The sequence below is a fragment of the Papio anubis genome, chromosome 8 (genome assembly GCF_008728515.1).
Source record: "Papio anubis isolate 15944 chromosome 8, Panubis1.0, whole genome shotgun sequence".
NCBI lineage: Eukaryota > Metazoa > Chordata > Mammalia > Primates > Cercopithecidae > Papio > Papio anubis.
In genome coordinates, this window is record NC_044983.1 from 57,354,719 (window position 1) to 57,372,014 (window position 17,296).

Consider the following 17,296-nt stretch of genomic DNA (forward strand, 5'->3'; position numbering starts at 1 on the left):
TCCTCTGGACTCACATCCTCCCAGGAACGTGGAGGGTGAGTGTGGTTGGACATATGCCCAGAAACAAGGGCCACCATCTTTCTTCCACTTCCCATGCTGTATCTAAAAGGCGAGTGGCAGTCTGACCTAAAGCCTGACACAGATCATTCCAGGCCCCAGGCCAAAAGCTCTCTTATTCTCATTCTTGTCCTCTTCTGTCCTTCACCTCACATCAACAAGCTGAGTTCTCAGACTCCTTTCGGATATGGAGAAAATACACAGAGAATACTTTTTAGGCTCTATGAGTTTTATTGCTTAAATTTAGCTTAGGTAAAGGAGCTTTCTATGAGATTCAGCTTACCCCAGGAGCATTCTGCAGCGATAATAATGAAGTGCTACTTTGCTTTATTCTCTGTACCTACGCTTCTCTGGAAGATCTCATTTGAATCTCACTGTGCCAAAGAGGAAAATGACTTGAGCCCATATTATATGCAGGCATTGTTCTAAGCACTTAACACAGACTATCTCATTTAAACTTCTCATCATTCATAGGAGGTAGTTATAATTTTACAAATACGGCAACTGAGGCAAACAGAGGCTAAGGAATCTTGTCTAGGGTTACAAAACAAACAAAACCAATTTCAGAAGCTATATTCCATAAAATACTACTTTAATCACACTCTATATCCCAGTAATGGGGAATTCATTAACTAAAGGGAGCTATATGCTCAGCCCACCCCTGAAAATTACAGAAGTACAAGCCCACATGTAACTCATAGTGTTTAAATATTCATATTCAGAAAAGAAAGATGTTACACTACTCTTTACCTGTCTTAATGTTACTTTTTTTCTCCTTTAAATATTTTGTCAGAACAATAAACACCTTACTAAAAAGAATAGGATATGATATTTAAATGCAACCACTAAAGCAAATCACTTTTGTGGATTTTGTGGATTCAGATATACTGTACTCGGTCAGGCACGGTGGCTCATGCCTGTAATCCCAGCAGTTTGGGAGGCTGAGGCGGGCAGATCACAAGGTCAAGAGATCGAGACCATCCTGGCCAACATGGTGAAACCCTGTCTCTACTAAAAATACAAAAATTAGCTGGGAGTGGTGGCGCGTGCCTGTAGTCCCAGCTACTTGGGAGGATGAGGCAGGAGAATCGCTCGAACCCAGGAGGTGGAGCTTGCAGTGAGCTGAGATCGCACCACTGCACTCCAGCCTGGCAACAGAGCGAGACTCCATCTCAAAAATAAACAAAAAACAGATATACTGTACTCTATCATGTTCCAGCACTGCGCTAACCTGCTGGCTGAGCAGTTCTTGCTGGACTCAACATACATTCAAAGCGAATTTCCACCCAGGCCTGTGCATCCCTGTGGTAATGAGTGCAGTACCACACTGGCATCGGTTCTCTCCCTGCACCTGGACATGGGACTCTGCTCTATCCCTGAGCGCCCACACTGACCAGTCCTCATGTCACAGCTTTCCAGTCCCCTTCTCTCTCTACTAGCACTTCCTTAGCTCATGCTGTATCACCATCACCTATTACTAGTAAGTTGCCTAACCATCTTCCTACCCATGCTTTGGCCTCCCTCTAATGGCTTCCACCTCGCACCAGCTGCCTGAGAGTTGCTCTGAATACTGCTGTGTCACCTCAGGCCAGCAGGCACCCCACCTCTCTGACCTTGGCTTTGCTCACTTGCAGGCAGGAGTAATACTTATCTGCTGAGAAAACTCAGCTCCCTGACATGTGCGCACAGTACTTAGCTGAGTGGGTGCTTCAATAAAAGTGGGTCTGCTTACCATTAGTGTTCACTTTTGTTTCCTCTGGACATGCTGGAGCTGAAAACAACCTGTTCTAGAAGCCCAGGGACTTCTTCCTTATTTAGTTCTCCTTTTCTGTCCAGAGAATGAAGACTGGAAATGGAAAAGAGAACTTTCCATGCCCATTTCTGCCCTTCCATCCTCTCATGATGAAATTAATATCCTCCCAATATGAAGTCATGTATAAGGTGGGGCAGTAGTTCTATTTTCAGTCTTTTGAGAAACCTAATTTACACTCCTGCTAACAGTACATGAGGGTTCCCCTTTCTCCACATGCTCACCAGCATTCATTACTGCCTGTCTTTTGATAAAAGCCGGTTTAACTCAGGTGAGATGATATCTCAGTGTAGTTTTGATTTGCATTTCTGATGATCAAGGATGTAGAGCACCTTTTTGTATACGTGTTTGCCATTTTTATGTCTTCTTTTGAGAATTCAGATCTCTTGCCCATTTTAAAAATCAGGTTATTAGATTTTTCCCTATGGAGTTGTCTGAGCTCCTTATATATTCTCATTGTTAATCCCTTGACAGATGGGTAGTTTGCAAATACTTTGATGTATTCTGTGGGTTATCACTTCACTTTGTTGTTTCCTTTGCTGTGCAGAATCTTTGTAACTTAATGGGATTCCATTTTTCCGTTTTTGCTTTGGTTGCCTGTGCTTTTGGGGTATTACTCAAGAAATCATTGCCTAGACCGATGGCCTGGGCAGTTTCCCCATTGTTTTCTCTTAGCAATCCCACTGCTAGGTATATATCCAAAACAAAAGAAATCAGCATATTGAAGAAATATCTGCACTCCCATGTTTATAGCAGCACTATTTACAATAGCCAAGCTTTGGAATCAACTTAAAGGTCTGTCAACAGATGAATGAAGAAAATGTGTGTACACATATAATGGAGTACTATTCAGCCATAAAAAAGAACGGGATCCTGTCATTTGAAACAGCATGGATGGAACTGGAGGTCATTACGTTAGGTGAAATAAGCCAGACACAGAAATACAAACATCATATGTTCTCACTAATTTGTGGGTGCTAAAAATTAAAACAATTGAACTCAAGGAGGTGGAGAGTAGAAGGATGGTTACCAGAGGGTGGGAAGGGTAGCTGGGGGAGAGGGGAGCAGGAGGTGAAGATGGCTAATGGGTACAAAAATATAGTTATATACAATGAATAAGATCTAATATTTGATAGCACAACAGGGTTACTATAGCCAACAATAATTTATTGTACATTTTCTATGCCTGTATTGAAATATCTCATATAGTCAAATTTATACATCTACTATATACTCAGAAAAATTAAAAACTTGGGGGAAAAAGGTGCAGCAGGCTATCCAGGGAATAATCAAAACTTCTAGGTGCAGGGCAAAATCTACAAAGGATGGATGCAGGGGCTATTTAATTTTAATCTTGCCTCCTAGCAATGTAGCATGATAGTAAATGTAAAATAAGCATTATCTGTTAGAAATACATTAACTGGCTGAAGGTATTCCTTTGTGATTTTAGTAATCAAAAATGCTATAATATTCTAAAATACCAGTAAGGATAAAATGAACTGATTTTATTATGTAACAAATTAAAAATATCTTATACTTCAAAAATAATGACAATATAGAGAATTCTTCTGTATTTTATTGCACTCAACATTTAATAGAAGACATTTACATTATTTTTAGAAAATCCATTGATGTTGCACAATGGCACATATTTGTAAAGACAAGGCTCATTAATTCAGATATTTGGAATTAAAAAGTATTTAAAGTTAACCACAGCATAATGAATCCTCAACGTCCAGAGTTCTATAAAAATCCAGTAAAACTTATTTTACTCGTTCATCGGTTTTATGTCACTTAGTTTTCCTAAAAAAATATGGCTTTATAAAAAGTAGCATTCTATAATTCACAAAATGAAGAGCTTTATTATAATTTGAGTATCACCTCTGTATCATCCATATCACAGCTTTAGAAAATTATTGCTTTTCTTATTATCTTATTATTTCAGGTTTCATTACACATTGAGTACCCATGCAGGACTCACTACATTGTATAATAACTATGATCTATAGTGATAAAAATATAGAAATCTCTTTTCATTTTAACCCTAAAAGCAGGGGGGAAAAGTCACCTTATCTTAATGTTAACAAAATCAAGAGCTACCCCTAATATATCAATCAAACCACTTCTTATGGCTTTGCTTATAGTTGCTCATGGTCCTTTCAAAATGATGTGGTAGCTACCTTCTTTTCTGACAAAGGATTATTTTCAACACAGCAATTATTTCTGAGCCCAAAATAAACCACATTAAATAAAGAAGAAAATCTTCAGTGTAGAAAGAAAAAGGCTCATCGCTGTGAAATAGCAGCAGGCATCGGGCTCTGTGAGCTTTTCACACATCCTCAATCAACCCAGCTCGAGGCGTTACTGAGTTCATCTAGTAAGAGCACTGAGCGGTCTCTAGTGCTGCAGGGAAATTACTTAATTAGCCAAAGGCGGAATAATCTTTAAGTTATGCACCAGTAATTTATACAGATTTTCTAAAATTTAAACAAATGCTGAAGAGACTATAGCTATTATACGATTAATCTAAGGTGCTAACAAAGCATTTTTGCATGATAATAGTAGGGTCATTCTTTTTCCTTGTGTCTTAACAAGGAATTTCAGCTTTCCCCTCTCATTTGAATAAATAAATGATAATTTAAAACTTTCATTGAAATATTAAATTTTTCTAATTAATCAGCTAAAAGTTACAACAATTTCAAAAGTGTTAATCTGAATACCTGAAGCTAATGTAGAAATTTTTGATAAGAATATCAGTGCAGATATATACAACTCAAATCTTCACAGCTAATGATGATCTCTGTTAGCGTTCTTAGGAGTGCTAACACAAAGTATTCTTAATAGTTTTTAAATTATGTTTAACGCAGTTTACACAAGTCAGTCCAACAGTTAGTGCTAATTACTAATAATATATGCAAACCCTGCCAACACAATTGCTGCTACATCACCAATATAATTATTAACTACTATCTGAAAAACACACATAAATTCAGGTAAGACTAAAAGCTATGTCATAAAAAGAAAAAAGAAATCCAATGGATCCACTAATGCTATCAAAAGGGACATGCAGGAATGTAACATGACATTTTTTAGAAACGTGTGTTTCTAAAAAGAAAAAAAAATACACTAAAATGCCAGTGGACTATAATTCATTCAAAACATCTTTAGTGTTCCTTCCCAAAGATCTTGATCTGCTCAGTAATTGCTTCACAAGATCTATCACAGCGAGCGTATGGTTAGGCTGGTCCTCCTGTGGTGGTAGGGGCAGTCTTTTTGAAGCTTTAAGTATCTGCAAAAATAAGGGGAAATCTAAATTAAAGGACCAACCAGACATAGACTGTGAAACTGCTTCATTTTCATTCTACTTTTTAAAAAATCCACCAACAAAGTAATTTTTTTTTTTTTTTTTTTAAGGACAACTTGGTAACAGAATAATCAACTACCAAAAGAAGCTCCTGGGGATGACTTGCAAAGCTACTGATGAAAATCTGAGGTTCTTTAGAGCACTCGAGAATTACAACTGAACTGAATAATCTCAATCTTTTAAGAAACACAGCATTAAATTTTTCTTCAATATTTTCACTCTATTAAAAAGAAACAGAAATCTAGTATGGTATTTGAAAAATAAACACAAACAGTTTCAAGGATCAACTGGACACTATAAGCTGCATTTAAAATATATTGCTTTAAAAATTAAAATAAATTTAAAACATATTGATAACATAAATGGTTGACAATAAAAGTATATAAGTATTTTAAAAGAAGTAAAATTAATCCCTATCCAAGTTTTTACAACTTCTTTTTCATTCTTTAGTATCTGATTTGTTTTACTATTGCAGCATTGGATTTGTGTTACAATTAAACTAGAAAAGGAGCTGGTACACAGAAAGGCCCTGCAAAATCTTGATATAATTTTTAAAGCTGGATTCCAATATTTCCTTTCTTCTTTCCTCCTTTCCTAACAATTTCTATCTATCTATCTACACATAAGCAACCAAAACTTTTTATGTAAGTGGAATTGTTTGAGAACTAGACATTTTATGTATATCTTTACATATCCAACATAAATGAATGCTTATATTCCCTCAAAAAGGCAGTACAAAAATATTCATAGCCGCTTTCTTCATAGTCAACAAATGAGGAAAAAAAAAAACTGTGTCCGTTAACATTAGGATGGATTAAAAACTGTAGGATATAGTTATGAATTAGAGCAAATGACTACACATAACAAGGTGGATGAAACCACAGACAAGATGTTGAACAGAAACAAGTCGCAAAAACAAATGTGTGTGTTTACAGATCTTAAATTCAAGAGCAGACAAAACTAATCTACGATGACACAGTTCACAAGAATGGTTACTTCTGGCTGGGGTATTACTGAGAGGTAGGAAGAGGAAGACATTTCTGGGGTGCTAAAAGCTTTACATCTTTTTATCTTGATCTGAGTAATGGGTACAAGTATATACACATGGAAAAATTCAACATTTAAGCACTTCCACATGTGTAAATTATATCCCAATAGAAAAGTTTTTTTTTTTAATGAGTTTTAGATTGTCTTAGCATTCAACAATTTTCTGGACTTTGATTTAAGAGGAAGATACATTTCAGAAGTACCTTGGGAAAATGGAAAGTTGTTCAAAGTATAACGATGAGTATTCATAAAAAGGCAAATAAACTAAAAGTTCTATGGCAATTTTGAACAATTCCACTAAATGTCTGAAGACCCCACTCATTGGTTATGGTGTAAATCTAACATCTCCAAAATCAGGACTGTCATCTCTTTTGCTACTCTCCATTTCCTCTTGCCTTCTCTCCCTCCATTAACATTCTGCCATTCATTCACAAGGACTCAAGCCAGAAATGTAGGAACCTGGACTCCTCTCCCTCTCCCATCAAATTATTTCCAGCCCCAGTTTACATGAAATCAGACACCTTTCCATTCATTCTACTACAGCCAAGCTCCCACCATTTTAGTTTAGCCTATGGTAGCTGCCTCTTACTAGTCTCTACCTCCTTGCTGGACTAACTGTTTTCAAATTGAGATTCGATCATGTGACTCCTCTGCTTGGATTTTTTCAGTGGCTTCTTGTCATTTTTAGGCACAGATCCAAATTTTTTTTTTTTTGAGACAGGGCCTCACTCTGTCACGCAGGCTAGAGTGCAGTGGTGTGATCATAGCCTACTGTAGCTTTGACCTCCTGGACGCAAGGAATCCTTCTACCTCAGCCTTCTGAGTAGCTGGGACTACAGGCATGTGGCACCAAGCCTGGCTATTTTTTTTTTTTTTTTTTTTTTTTTAGAGATGGGGTTTCACTGTTGCCCAGGCTGGTCTCAAACTCCTGAACTCAAGCAGTCCTCCCACGCTGGCCTCCCAAAGTGCTGGCAATACAGGCGTGAACCACTGTGTCCAGCAAATCAACACTTTTAAACATAGTATATAAGATCCTCTGAGAAGAGACACTTGCCTACATTTCCCCTGTCCTCTTTCACCCCTGTCTGGCATGCTGTCATGGCCTTTGTGCTCTGTAAGCTCTAGCTTCCTCTGCTCTCCTCCTGCCAGCTCCTGGAGCTTTTTATCAACACCTCAAAACACCTAAAACTAGCACAAGGACATCTGGGAGGCTAACCTCATTCTCTGTCCCACCCCTCTGAAGCGGGGTGAGATATCTCTCCTTCTGTGTGTTGCTGTCCACAGCTCTGAGAAATTAATTGTACTTATTTTACTCCACCATGTACCCATAGGACTGTGAACCAAGCCAGCACAGCATTGTCAATCATGTATCTTCACTGGCCAGCACAGAGCCTATACCACAGCAGTTGCTCAATATGTATTTTTTGAATAGATGATCAATAACAACAATATATATATATAAAGCACTTATGGAATATTAGCTACTAAGAATATAAAGTCAATTTCCCCCTTTGCCCCAGACCTCTGGTGTTGCTAGCCTAAAACCGGTTATAGGCCTTACCGATCAATGTTAAAAAACGCTGGGTGATGGGGAGACCTGAGTGAAAGTTCTGGATGGATGCAATGGAGTGAAACCATTACCACTGCTAGAATACTCAGCAGTGGGATAAGTTGCAAGTGGCATCTCCATTTTTAAAGAGAGGAGCAGCAGAATTACCCAGGAACCATGATGCTCATGTATCTCATTCTGAAGAACATAATTACATAAAGCATAAACTGACTTTTAAAATTCTTTTCTGGCATGGTATAACAGAAAAATAGTTAATAGACTCGGTCATATGACCTAAAGTATTGTTTGAGAGGAAATTTTACTCCAATGAGCTTTCACAAGTAATTCCTTCATAAGTCATTCAATTTGTGTTATGTATATTTATGCTGTCATATTGCTACAAATATGCTGTATGGTTTCAAGTAAAAATACGAATTTAAGGAGAAAGGTGAAAACTTGCTAATGGATGAGAAATTCTAAAATCAATCTTAAAAATCTAATATTCAAAATGATTGGCCTGCAATATCAGAAAAATCAAATCTTAAGCTTGAGCTTCCGCATGCTTGCCAAGAATCCACCTGCACAGCACTTAAAAATTTATAAATATGCAAGAAAGAAGGCAGGATGAAAACTACTGGACAACTTACTTTTCTACTATACATCATAATTCAACCTTTGACATTCCTGAGGCCTATGTGATGAACTAATGCAGATTAATAGAAAGACGCTGAAGAATATATAACACATCTGATTTTACCACACCAAAACAGCTCTCAAATCTCTCAGCTGTTAGGTCTTCATTTGTTTAAAATCCTTTCAAAAACGGCAGCTGACAGTGCGGACTCTGGAGCCAGAATGCAAGGATCAATCCCATTTCTACCACTTGTCAGCTCTGTGATCTGGGGAAGGTTACTTGGCCTTGCTGTGCCTCAGTGTTCTCATCTGTAAAATGGAGAGAATGGCATATCTACCTCTTGAGGTCTTAGAACTATTAAAGGTCAATCCATGGAACGTGCTTAGAAGAGCACCTACATAATGCTTAATAAACATGAAAGTTCACTGTCCCCTACTTTAGATGGAGGCAATGGTGATAATGCCCCTTGGGAATAGCACATTGATAGCTACATTATTATGAACTTTGATAAGCTATATTAAGACTGTATAACTTAGTCTTAGGATAATCAGGAAAGGCAAATCAATCATCAATTAGGTTCCAAGGGCCAAAAAAAGTGAACGAATATCCAGCACTTTGCAGAAGTCCTCAATTTGAGTCTTCCACTAAATAAAAGAATTTTAAAGACTGAAAAATGGCAAGGAGGTAGGCCTTACAATGAGTGTTCCTGCAATCAGATGCAAAATTAGACTGAGAAAAAATATCACAAATATAAATTTATGAAGATTGCACAAGTGAATAATAAAAACATTGTAATATGAAGTAGGACTAAGTATAAGACTTAAGACTTATAGAAAATAAGAAAACCAAGTGCAATGGTTAAAAATACAGTCACATGTCACGTAGCAATGTTTTCGATAGACCAAATATACAATGGTGGTCCCATTTGATAATGAAAATTCCTATTGTCTAGTTGCATCTTAGCTTTCATAACATCCCAGCACAACACATTACTCACGTGTGTGGTGATGCTGGCGTAAACGAATCTATTGCTCTGCCAGTTGTATCAAACAATTATGCACAATACATAATACATGACAATGATAATAAAGGACTATTAATGGTTTTACTCTCCTATACTTTTATGGTTCTTTTAGACTATATTCTTACTTCTTAAAAATAAAAAGTTAACTGTAAAACAGCCTCAGGCAGGTCCTTCAGGAGGTATTCCAGAAGAAGTCATTGTTATCATAGATGGCAACTCTATGCCTGTTATTACACATGAAGACCTTTCAGTGGGACAAGATGTGGTGGTGAAAGACAGTGATATTGATGATCCTGCAGGCCTAGGCTAATATGTCTGTTTGTGTCTTAGTTTTTAACAAAAAAGTTTAAAAAGGTTTTAAAAAATTGAAAATAAAAATGCTTATAAAATAAAGATATAAAAATATTTTTATATGGCTATATATGTTTGTGTTTTAAACTAATTTTTATTACAAAATCATCAAAAAGTTTTTAAAAATTAGGTTTACAAATTAAAAAAAATTACAGTAAACCAAGGTTAATTATTAAAGAAAAATTTTAATAAATTTAGTGTAGCCCAGCATTTATAAAGTCTACAGTAGGGTACAGTAATGTCCTAGGCTTTCACATTCACTCACCACTCACTTGCTGATTCACTCAGAGCAAATTCCAGTCCTGTAAGCTCTACTCATCAAGTGCCGTATACAAGTATATCTTTTTATTTAATCTTCTATACCAATTTTTCCCATACTTTATCTATGTTTAGATATGTTTTCATACACAAATATTTACCATTGCATTATAACTGCCTACGGTATTCAGTACAGTAACATGCTGTACAGGTTTGTAGTTTAGAAGCAATATGCTGTATCATATAGCCTAGATGTATATGTAGTAGGCTACTCTATGATGTTCATACATGGACAAAATCACCTAACGACACATTCTCAGTCTGTATCCCTGTCATTAAGTAACACATGACTGTATTGCTGACTCTCAGCCTTACATCCTCTACTGGCAGGGTCAAACTACCACAATGCAGTGGATCATTCAAATGTTTATGATACCAAGTTATAGGTTACAACTCTCCATGAGGTCTTTCAGAATGGAGCTTCTCTTGATCTTGTTTGGAGGTTCTAGCAGGGAAGCACAGCTACTCATATACCCTTCACTGAAGACAGGTCCTCCTCTATCGGGGATGGTCATCCTCTTCAACTGAGCATGCAGCTTTGGGAGGGACACACATGGAGTGGAGAGGGAGGAAGGGGACACCTGCCTGGCCAGTCAGATCAGCCAAATCGACCCTGGCGATCAATGGGGTGACAGATGTCACAGCCAGATGACCCTCACATCCATCACAGAGGTAGATCTTGGTCTACCTCTAAGATCAGGCTAATTAAATACTAAACAATAGTCAGAGCCACCACTTACTGAGAGCTTATTATAGGTCGGGAACTATGCACATTAATCAAATCTTCATTTGTATGTGCTTTGGTTCTTAAAAATCTAAAAAAAGCACCTTACTCCATCACCTCAGACACTTGGTGTTTCATATTTACATTCCAAATAAACTATTGGGTTCAGTTATAAAATGATAAAATAAAAGTATAGAAATTTTTGGTCTGAAAAATATTATCTTTCATATCTTCACAAAAATTAGATCACTATTTTAAAATATAAACTATAACTAGAAATATATTAATGTTGTAGAAACATTACTTTTAGGAATATAAAATAATTTTCTGTTAAGGCATGGAATAGTCATCAAAATGCTAATTCTGTAACTGGTCCTGCCTTTTTGATAGGAACAGGGTACTCTGTGAAGCATTATTCAAAAATGAAAAGGAAACCAGCAGAAGGACATAAATATCAGCTGCCCTTGCCATGTCCAAGTATTTTAAACACAGATACACACTGCCTAGTAGTCATCATGTAAAAGGTCAATTTCTCCATGGACTGCTTTTCTCATTTATATTATAATACTAATAATTCCATTCTCTTAATCAAATATTTGTTTCTACAGATAATTATTATTAATGCACATGACAGGAAAATTATCAAAACCTAAGGCATCCCATATAAAACTAAATATATTCTTTGATTATTTTATCCTTTTTTATTATTAAAGAAATAAAATTGAAATTTAGTATTTAATAAATTTTGGCAGGCACAATTATTTCTACCAAAATCAGTAATAGGAATGCACATCACTGCTACAAAATTCATGTTAAAATGGAGAAAACATAAGTAAAGGTTGAACAAATAAATATGACACAAAAATAAAATGCAGAAATGAGAAGAAATACACTTGGGAAAGAGGGAGGATTTTCCAAATCCTCTTTGATAGAACATTCTTTCCCACTATGAGAATAGGAGGTTTATAAACTCACTTCTCTTTGCAGGTATAGTTTATGTCATCTCTAAAATGCATTTGAAAGCATAGGCTTTGGTGGAAATGCTGTTCCCATTCTTTATACTAACTGGTGACAAGAGGGGTCAGGTGGAGGAAAGTAGGAAAAAACAGGGAAAAGTGTGCAATGCAGAACTAAAAGGAAACACCCTGGGGCACTGACAAGCACTGGGCAGCCTGGACTGTCACAAAGCACTAAACATGCTCTCAGGAGAGATGGGGAATGGGGAGGAAGAGGAGTAATGTCACAATTTACACACTATTCAACTTTCATCCTAAGGCAATTCTGATTCCACATCCTCCATCAAATAGTCTGTCAATCAAAGAGGAAAACAAAAAAAATGTAACTTCTACTACTACCACCGTCTATAATGGCAAAATCATATGATCATTAACGCTCCTCAAATTCTAGCTCAGCGAATATGTACTGCACTGAATCTGATGTGTATTTTCCATTTCTTTGGTTGAACTGATAAAAACATAGAAAAATTTTAAATTAAGGTATAGTTAATCTCTCTCAAAATTTTTATGCTTTGTAGATTCATTATAAAGCTGCTGGTAATATTAACAGGATATATAAGAATAACAAAAGAGAAAAATACAACTCCCAAAATGTCATACCTGGTGGTACTTCCTGTTGTTCTTCCACAGGAGAAATGCTTACTTCTAAAACAGATAATAAATTTATAATCTGTTACATATTGCTGATCAGTGTTTAAAATATGCATTGCCAGATTTAAGTAATGATGATACTTTTCACAGACTTTTTAAAAAATTCAGTTGAAATCATAATAAAAACATTAGGCTTTTATAGCCTCACAACAAAGAACGATCAGCTACAACTTAGCAAAATGTTGTGTATTTCTCCACGGTTCAGCATAGTAGGTTTTATAGTACCTGCCTGACTAACCTCAAACTCCACTGCCCAGCAAAGGAGCTATGGACTAAAACCTAAGCTTCCCCCACAATTTTGCATCAGATTTGGTAAGAGAGCTGTGGAAAGACACTTGGTCGCTTCAACCCAGTTACAACTAAAGAGATAGTAGATGTCCCCACCCAGTGATTTAAAGACATAGTGATCTGATTTGCTCTATGAAATTACATCACATATTAATATCTTCAAACCTAGCAACCTATTTAATGTTACCTTAACCTAGAGATAAGATTATATCAACATTTCTTTTGGTCCCTAAGAATTGTTAACAATCGGGCCAAGCACGGTGGCTCACACCTATAATCCCACCACTTTGGGAGGCTGAGGTGGGCTGATTACCTGAGGTCGGGAGTTTGAGACCAGCCTGACCAACATGGAGAAACCCAGTCTCTACTAAAAATAAAAAACTAGCTGGGCATGGTGGCACATGCCTGAAATCCCAGCTACTCGGGAGGCTGAGGCAGGAGAATCACTTGAACCTGGGAGGTGGAGGTTGTGGTGAGCTGAGATCGTGCCATTGCACTCCAGCCTGGGCAACAAGAGCTAAACTCTGTCTCAAAAAAAAAAAAAAAAGAATTGTTAACAATCTTTGGCCAAAAGAAAGATTTTTTTAACAGCATTTTCTAAAACACAAAATATTTATGGAGCTATTTTAATAATTTTTCTTCTTGCATTAATTTGCTTCTAATTATAAAAATGACACATGCTCAAAACAGAATATTTGGGAATATTTTACATAAAAGTAATTGAGAACAGCAACAAAAATCACACCCATTCCCACTAACCACTGTTAGTGTCTGGCAATACTTCTTTCTTATAATGGCAGTGCAGTGACCATTGAATAGCTATGTTGTGACTGGTTTTTAATAGGTTTGCCTGTTTATTTTGTTCTTAATTATCTGGAGATATATTAACACTTTATCAACAGAACAGAATGTATTAGGTTGGTGCAAAAGTAACAGCAAAACCAATACATTCTATTAATAATTTTCTTCTCTCTAACTGGCCCCATCATCTAAAAGTTACTTAAACCAAAAAAAGGCCCCCTTTATTCCTCATCTTTGCTTCACAACCATCAGGAAAGTCAATTAATTTTAATTCTAAAATATATCTCAAGTTCAACACTTTCCCCTCCATTCCCACTGCCATGATCTTATTTTAGGCTACCAGAATCACTTCCTTGGATTAGTACGAAATATTTTCCTAACAGGGTGTTTCGCTCTGCTTCCATTCTTGCGCCATTCAATCTAGTGAAAGTAATTCACTTTCACATCTAAAACAAAAATCAGATTATGCTGTATCTTAATAATTTTCATATTTCACACTGTGCCTAGAATATAATCCAAAAAACCTTGGTAGGCCTTGCAAGGTCCTGACTGATCTGTACCTACCTCTTTATTGCTCAAGCCAGTTTGAGTTTGGTTTTCTATCATCTGCAACTGAAAGTGACTTTACTGACACAGATGAAGAATAACAGAAGGGTTTAAACACAGGGCTGATACAATGAGAGCTATACTTTTGGACAGATCATCCTAATAGCATGTGAAAGATGGATTTGAAGGGGACAAGAACAGAGTCAAAATGTCTAGCTAGCAGACTACTGCTATTATCTAGGAAGATGAGAAAGGGCCGAGCCAGACAAAGGGCTATACAAGAGCTAAGAAGAAAAAAATGGATTTGAGAAATGTTTAGGGAGTCTATTAACGTGTCTTGGGATTAGCTATAGAGACAGAGGGAGAGGAGGACTCAAAAATGAGTTCCAAGTTTCTGGTCTGGGAATCCAAGTATATATTGATACAACTGGCCGAGAGAAGAGGAGACAGGGAAAACGAGGTTGATTGGTGTGAGAGATGAGCTCCCCTCACTGCTCACTCAGGCACTGCAGGAGTCCAGCACAGAAGCTGCAGGGTGGGTGGCAGGTGCACAGCTGGGTGCCCCACTGCCCAGGACAGGAAACTTCCTTAGCAGCCTCTGCTACATCCTCTATCAACATATTAAAATACTGAAAAGTCTTAGGAAAAAAATATTTCTAAACCAAGAAAGGTAGGGTCAAATTGCATAGTTCTTTTCTATAAACCATATGTAGGGTAGGTTGGAGAAAGTTCTTCCCAGAGATTATGGGTTTCTATCTTCTGATTCTTACCAAATAAACACAGAGACTCAGTGATATTCTTCAGAACATTAATATCCCTCATAGAGAACTGAGTAACAAAAGGTGAGAAAAAATCTCAACTCAATCCAGCCTTGCTACACAGAGATGGATCCTGCCTTTACACAAGGGCCCACAGTGCCTGTACAGGGGTCTCTTGCAGCAGCTAAGTGTACACAGAGAGCAATTTGAGCCTCCCCCATTTCCTTATACCTATCTCCCCCCATTTCAGTCAGCTGCACCATTCCATTTTCCGTTCTGCCTAAACAAGCTCAAAAGCAGTAACATTTAATCTGAAAGGTGGCAATTAGCTGCTCCTAAATAAATTTTAAGAGTAATTTTATGAGCAAAATTCTCCCTGTTACATGCTCCTCCTGGCAACTTATGGTTGTTAAAGCAGACACTCCTATTCCCTCACACCTTCACACCCCCATGCAGAGTCACCACACACCCCAGTCCTGGGTCGAATGTCCCCTTGGTCACTTACAGCTATGAAACCTAGGGCTAGTCAGTCACCTGACCTCACTCCAGCTTCAGGTCTTCATTTGCAAAATAAGTACAAAGATCTCTGCCCTCCCTGTTTCTCAGTGTCTACTACGAGGAGCAACTGAAACAATATATGTGACATAACTCTGTAAACTGCTAAGAACTAATTTAAATCTGAGTTCTATTGAAGCGCCACTGTTTAATACATGCAATTATTTTTGTTTTTCAGAAACCATCCCTTCAGTTCTCTGCCATGGAAAAAAAAATATAGTTTTGTTTTCCCAGCTGAGTCATGACATAAAGACCCATCTTTCAACCCGTCTCTGCCCATAGCTACGCCCTTCTCACCAGCTCGCCCCTCAGGGGTGGTAACCTGCTGCTACTCAGGGTAGCCCTCCACACCCTCAGTTGTTTGCTGTTACAGTAGCCTGTTTCTATCACTATCATTGTACTTCTCATAATCCTTAATTCCTGTATTTATTATCTGTTTGGCCACTGGAATGCCAGCCCCAGTGAAAACAGGACTCTGTCTTTTCTTCCCTCTTGTACTCCTAGCTCCTGAGCACTGTACAGACAGCAAGCAGGAAATGTTCAATAAATAATTGAATAAACAAACATAATTCTCATATGGAAGGTAAAACCATTTCCATAAATTTAACTTACCTTCTACAATTACCTGTGTTACTTCTACGGGATTATCCTCAGGAGGAACAGTTACTTCTAAAAGAAATAATAAAATCTGAATCCATTACGTGTTGCCAACCAGTGACACATCTTACATCCACTTGCCTTCACTCAGATTCCTAAATTAACTCGCGTCCACTGAGATTGCTAAATTTGACTCTTTTTAAACTGGGTCTTCTGATGGAGAGTATTTACACTACAATATTAACTTTAACTTTGATACCCAATTATTTTCTTACTGACTTGAAAATGTCTTGCATTTTTTCTACACTGATTCTTTGTTCCACAAGTAAGAGTTTTGACAAAATATAGGGAAAGCTGACTTGCAGAAAATATCTGCTTACAGAAAAAACTTACCTGTGACTTCTATCCTTTCATTTTCTGGAGGTTCATATACTACTAAAAAAAAAAAAAAGAAACAAAATCCCGTAACTTTCATCGTAACACAAAAACTGACAACATGCTTCAAGGGTAGAGACAATGCCTTACACATCTTTGAACCTGCAAGGTTTAGTCACTGGGAAACAGTCGACTAGAGAGTAGGATGGAGAAGAGTTTCGTCTAGGGTAAAACAGGCTTGGATTCTAATTCCAGGGCAGTCACTTACTACCTGTTTAAAATTTTCTTCGCATCTGTGGTGGAGGTTTTGAATTAGCCAAAACTGTACCCTGGGAATCAACTGGATCCTGGTGTTCATGGGCAGATTCCCTGCTTTTGTTTAGGAAACAATTCTCAGACCTCTAACCTGGGGCCAAACGCCTCTGCCGCCAGCCCCTGAGAATAAAGTGTTCCCCACCCTAATCAGGTTGTGCTGTCCTTGCCTCCCTCATTTGCTGGCACAAGGGTCAGCGTTTCTTCTCTGCTCTGCTGTAAGGAAGTCTCATCTCCACACAGGCCTCTCCAGGGCCCCGTGGGTCATAGCTTCCTCAGTCAACCTGATCTTCCAAAATACCTCCAATTTTCTGGCACACTACAAGCAAACATCCTTCTTTTTCCCAGCATGGTTATAAGTTTATTCTTTCTTATTCATTTAATAAAGAAAAATTATTGAGCACCTACTATCTTTCAGACATTCTCAGTATTGAGGTACAGTAGGGAACAATGTTTAATAGATCATTTTGTCCTTTTGGTGCATTTGAAAGATGAAGGAGCAGTGAATGTGTGCTTACT

The 17,296-nt window shown here is 37.4% G+C and overlaps 1 protein-coding gene across 19 annotated transcripts in view; it reads right to left on the bottom strand.

Annotated features, from left to right (window-relative positions):
* ASPH (aspartate beta-hydroxylase) overlaps window positions 1-17,296 on the bottom strand; it is a 220,937-nt gene that overhangs the window by 117,339 nt on the left and 86,302 nt on the right. For 12 of the 19 annotated variants that reach the window (XM_031669577.1, XM_003902799.3, XM_009213094.2 and 9 more), the window contains 3 exons: window positions 16,484-16,525; window positions 16,106-16,162; window positions 12,495-12,539 (listed from right to left, as the gene is read on the bottom strand). In XM_031669577.1, coding sequence (XP_031525437.1) covers window positions 12,495-12,539; window positions 16,106-16,162; window positions 16,484-16,525 — 144 coding nt within the window. Of the gene's footprint in view, window positions 1-3,423; window positions 5,157-12,494; window positions 12,540-16,105; window positions 16,163-16,483; window positions 16,526-17,296 lie in introns of those variants that run through there. The other 7 variants (XM_031669579.1, XM_009213100.3, XM_031669580.1 and 4 more) reach the window with 3 other exon arrangements.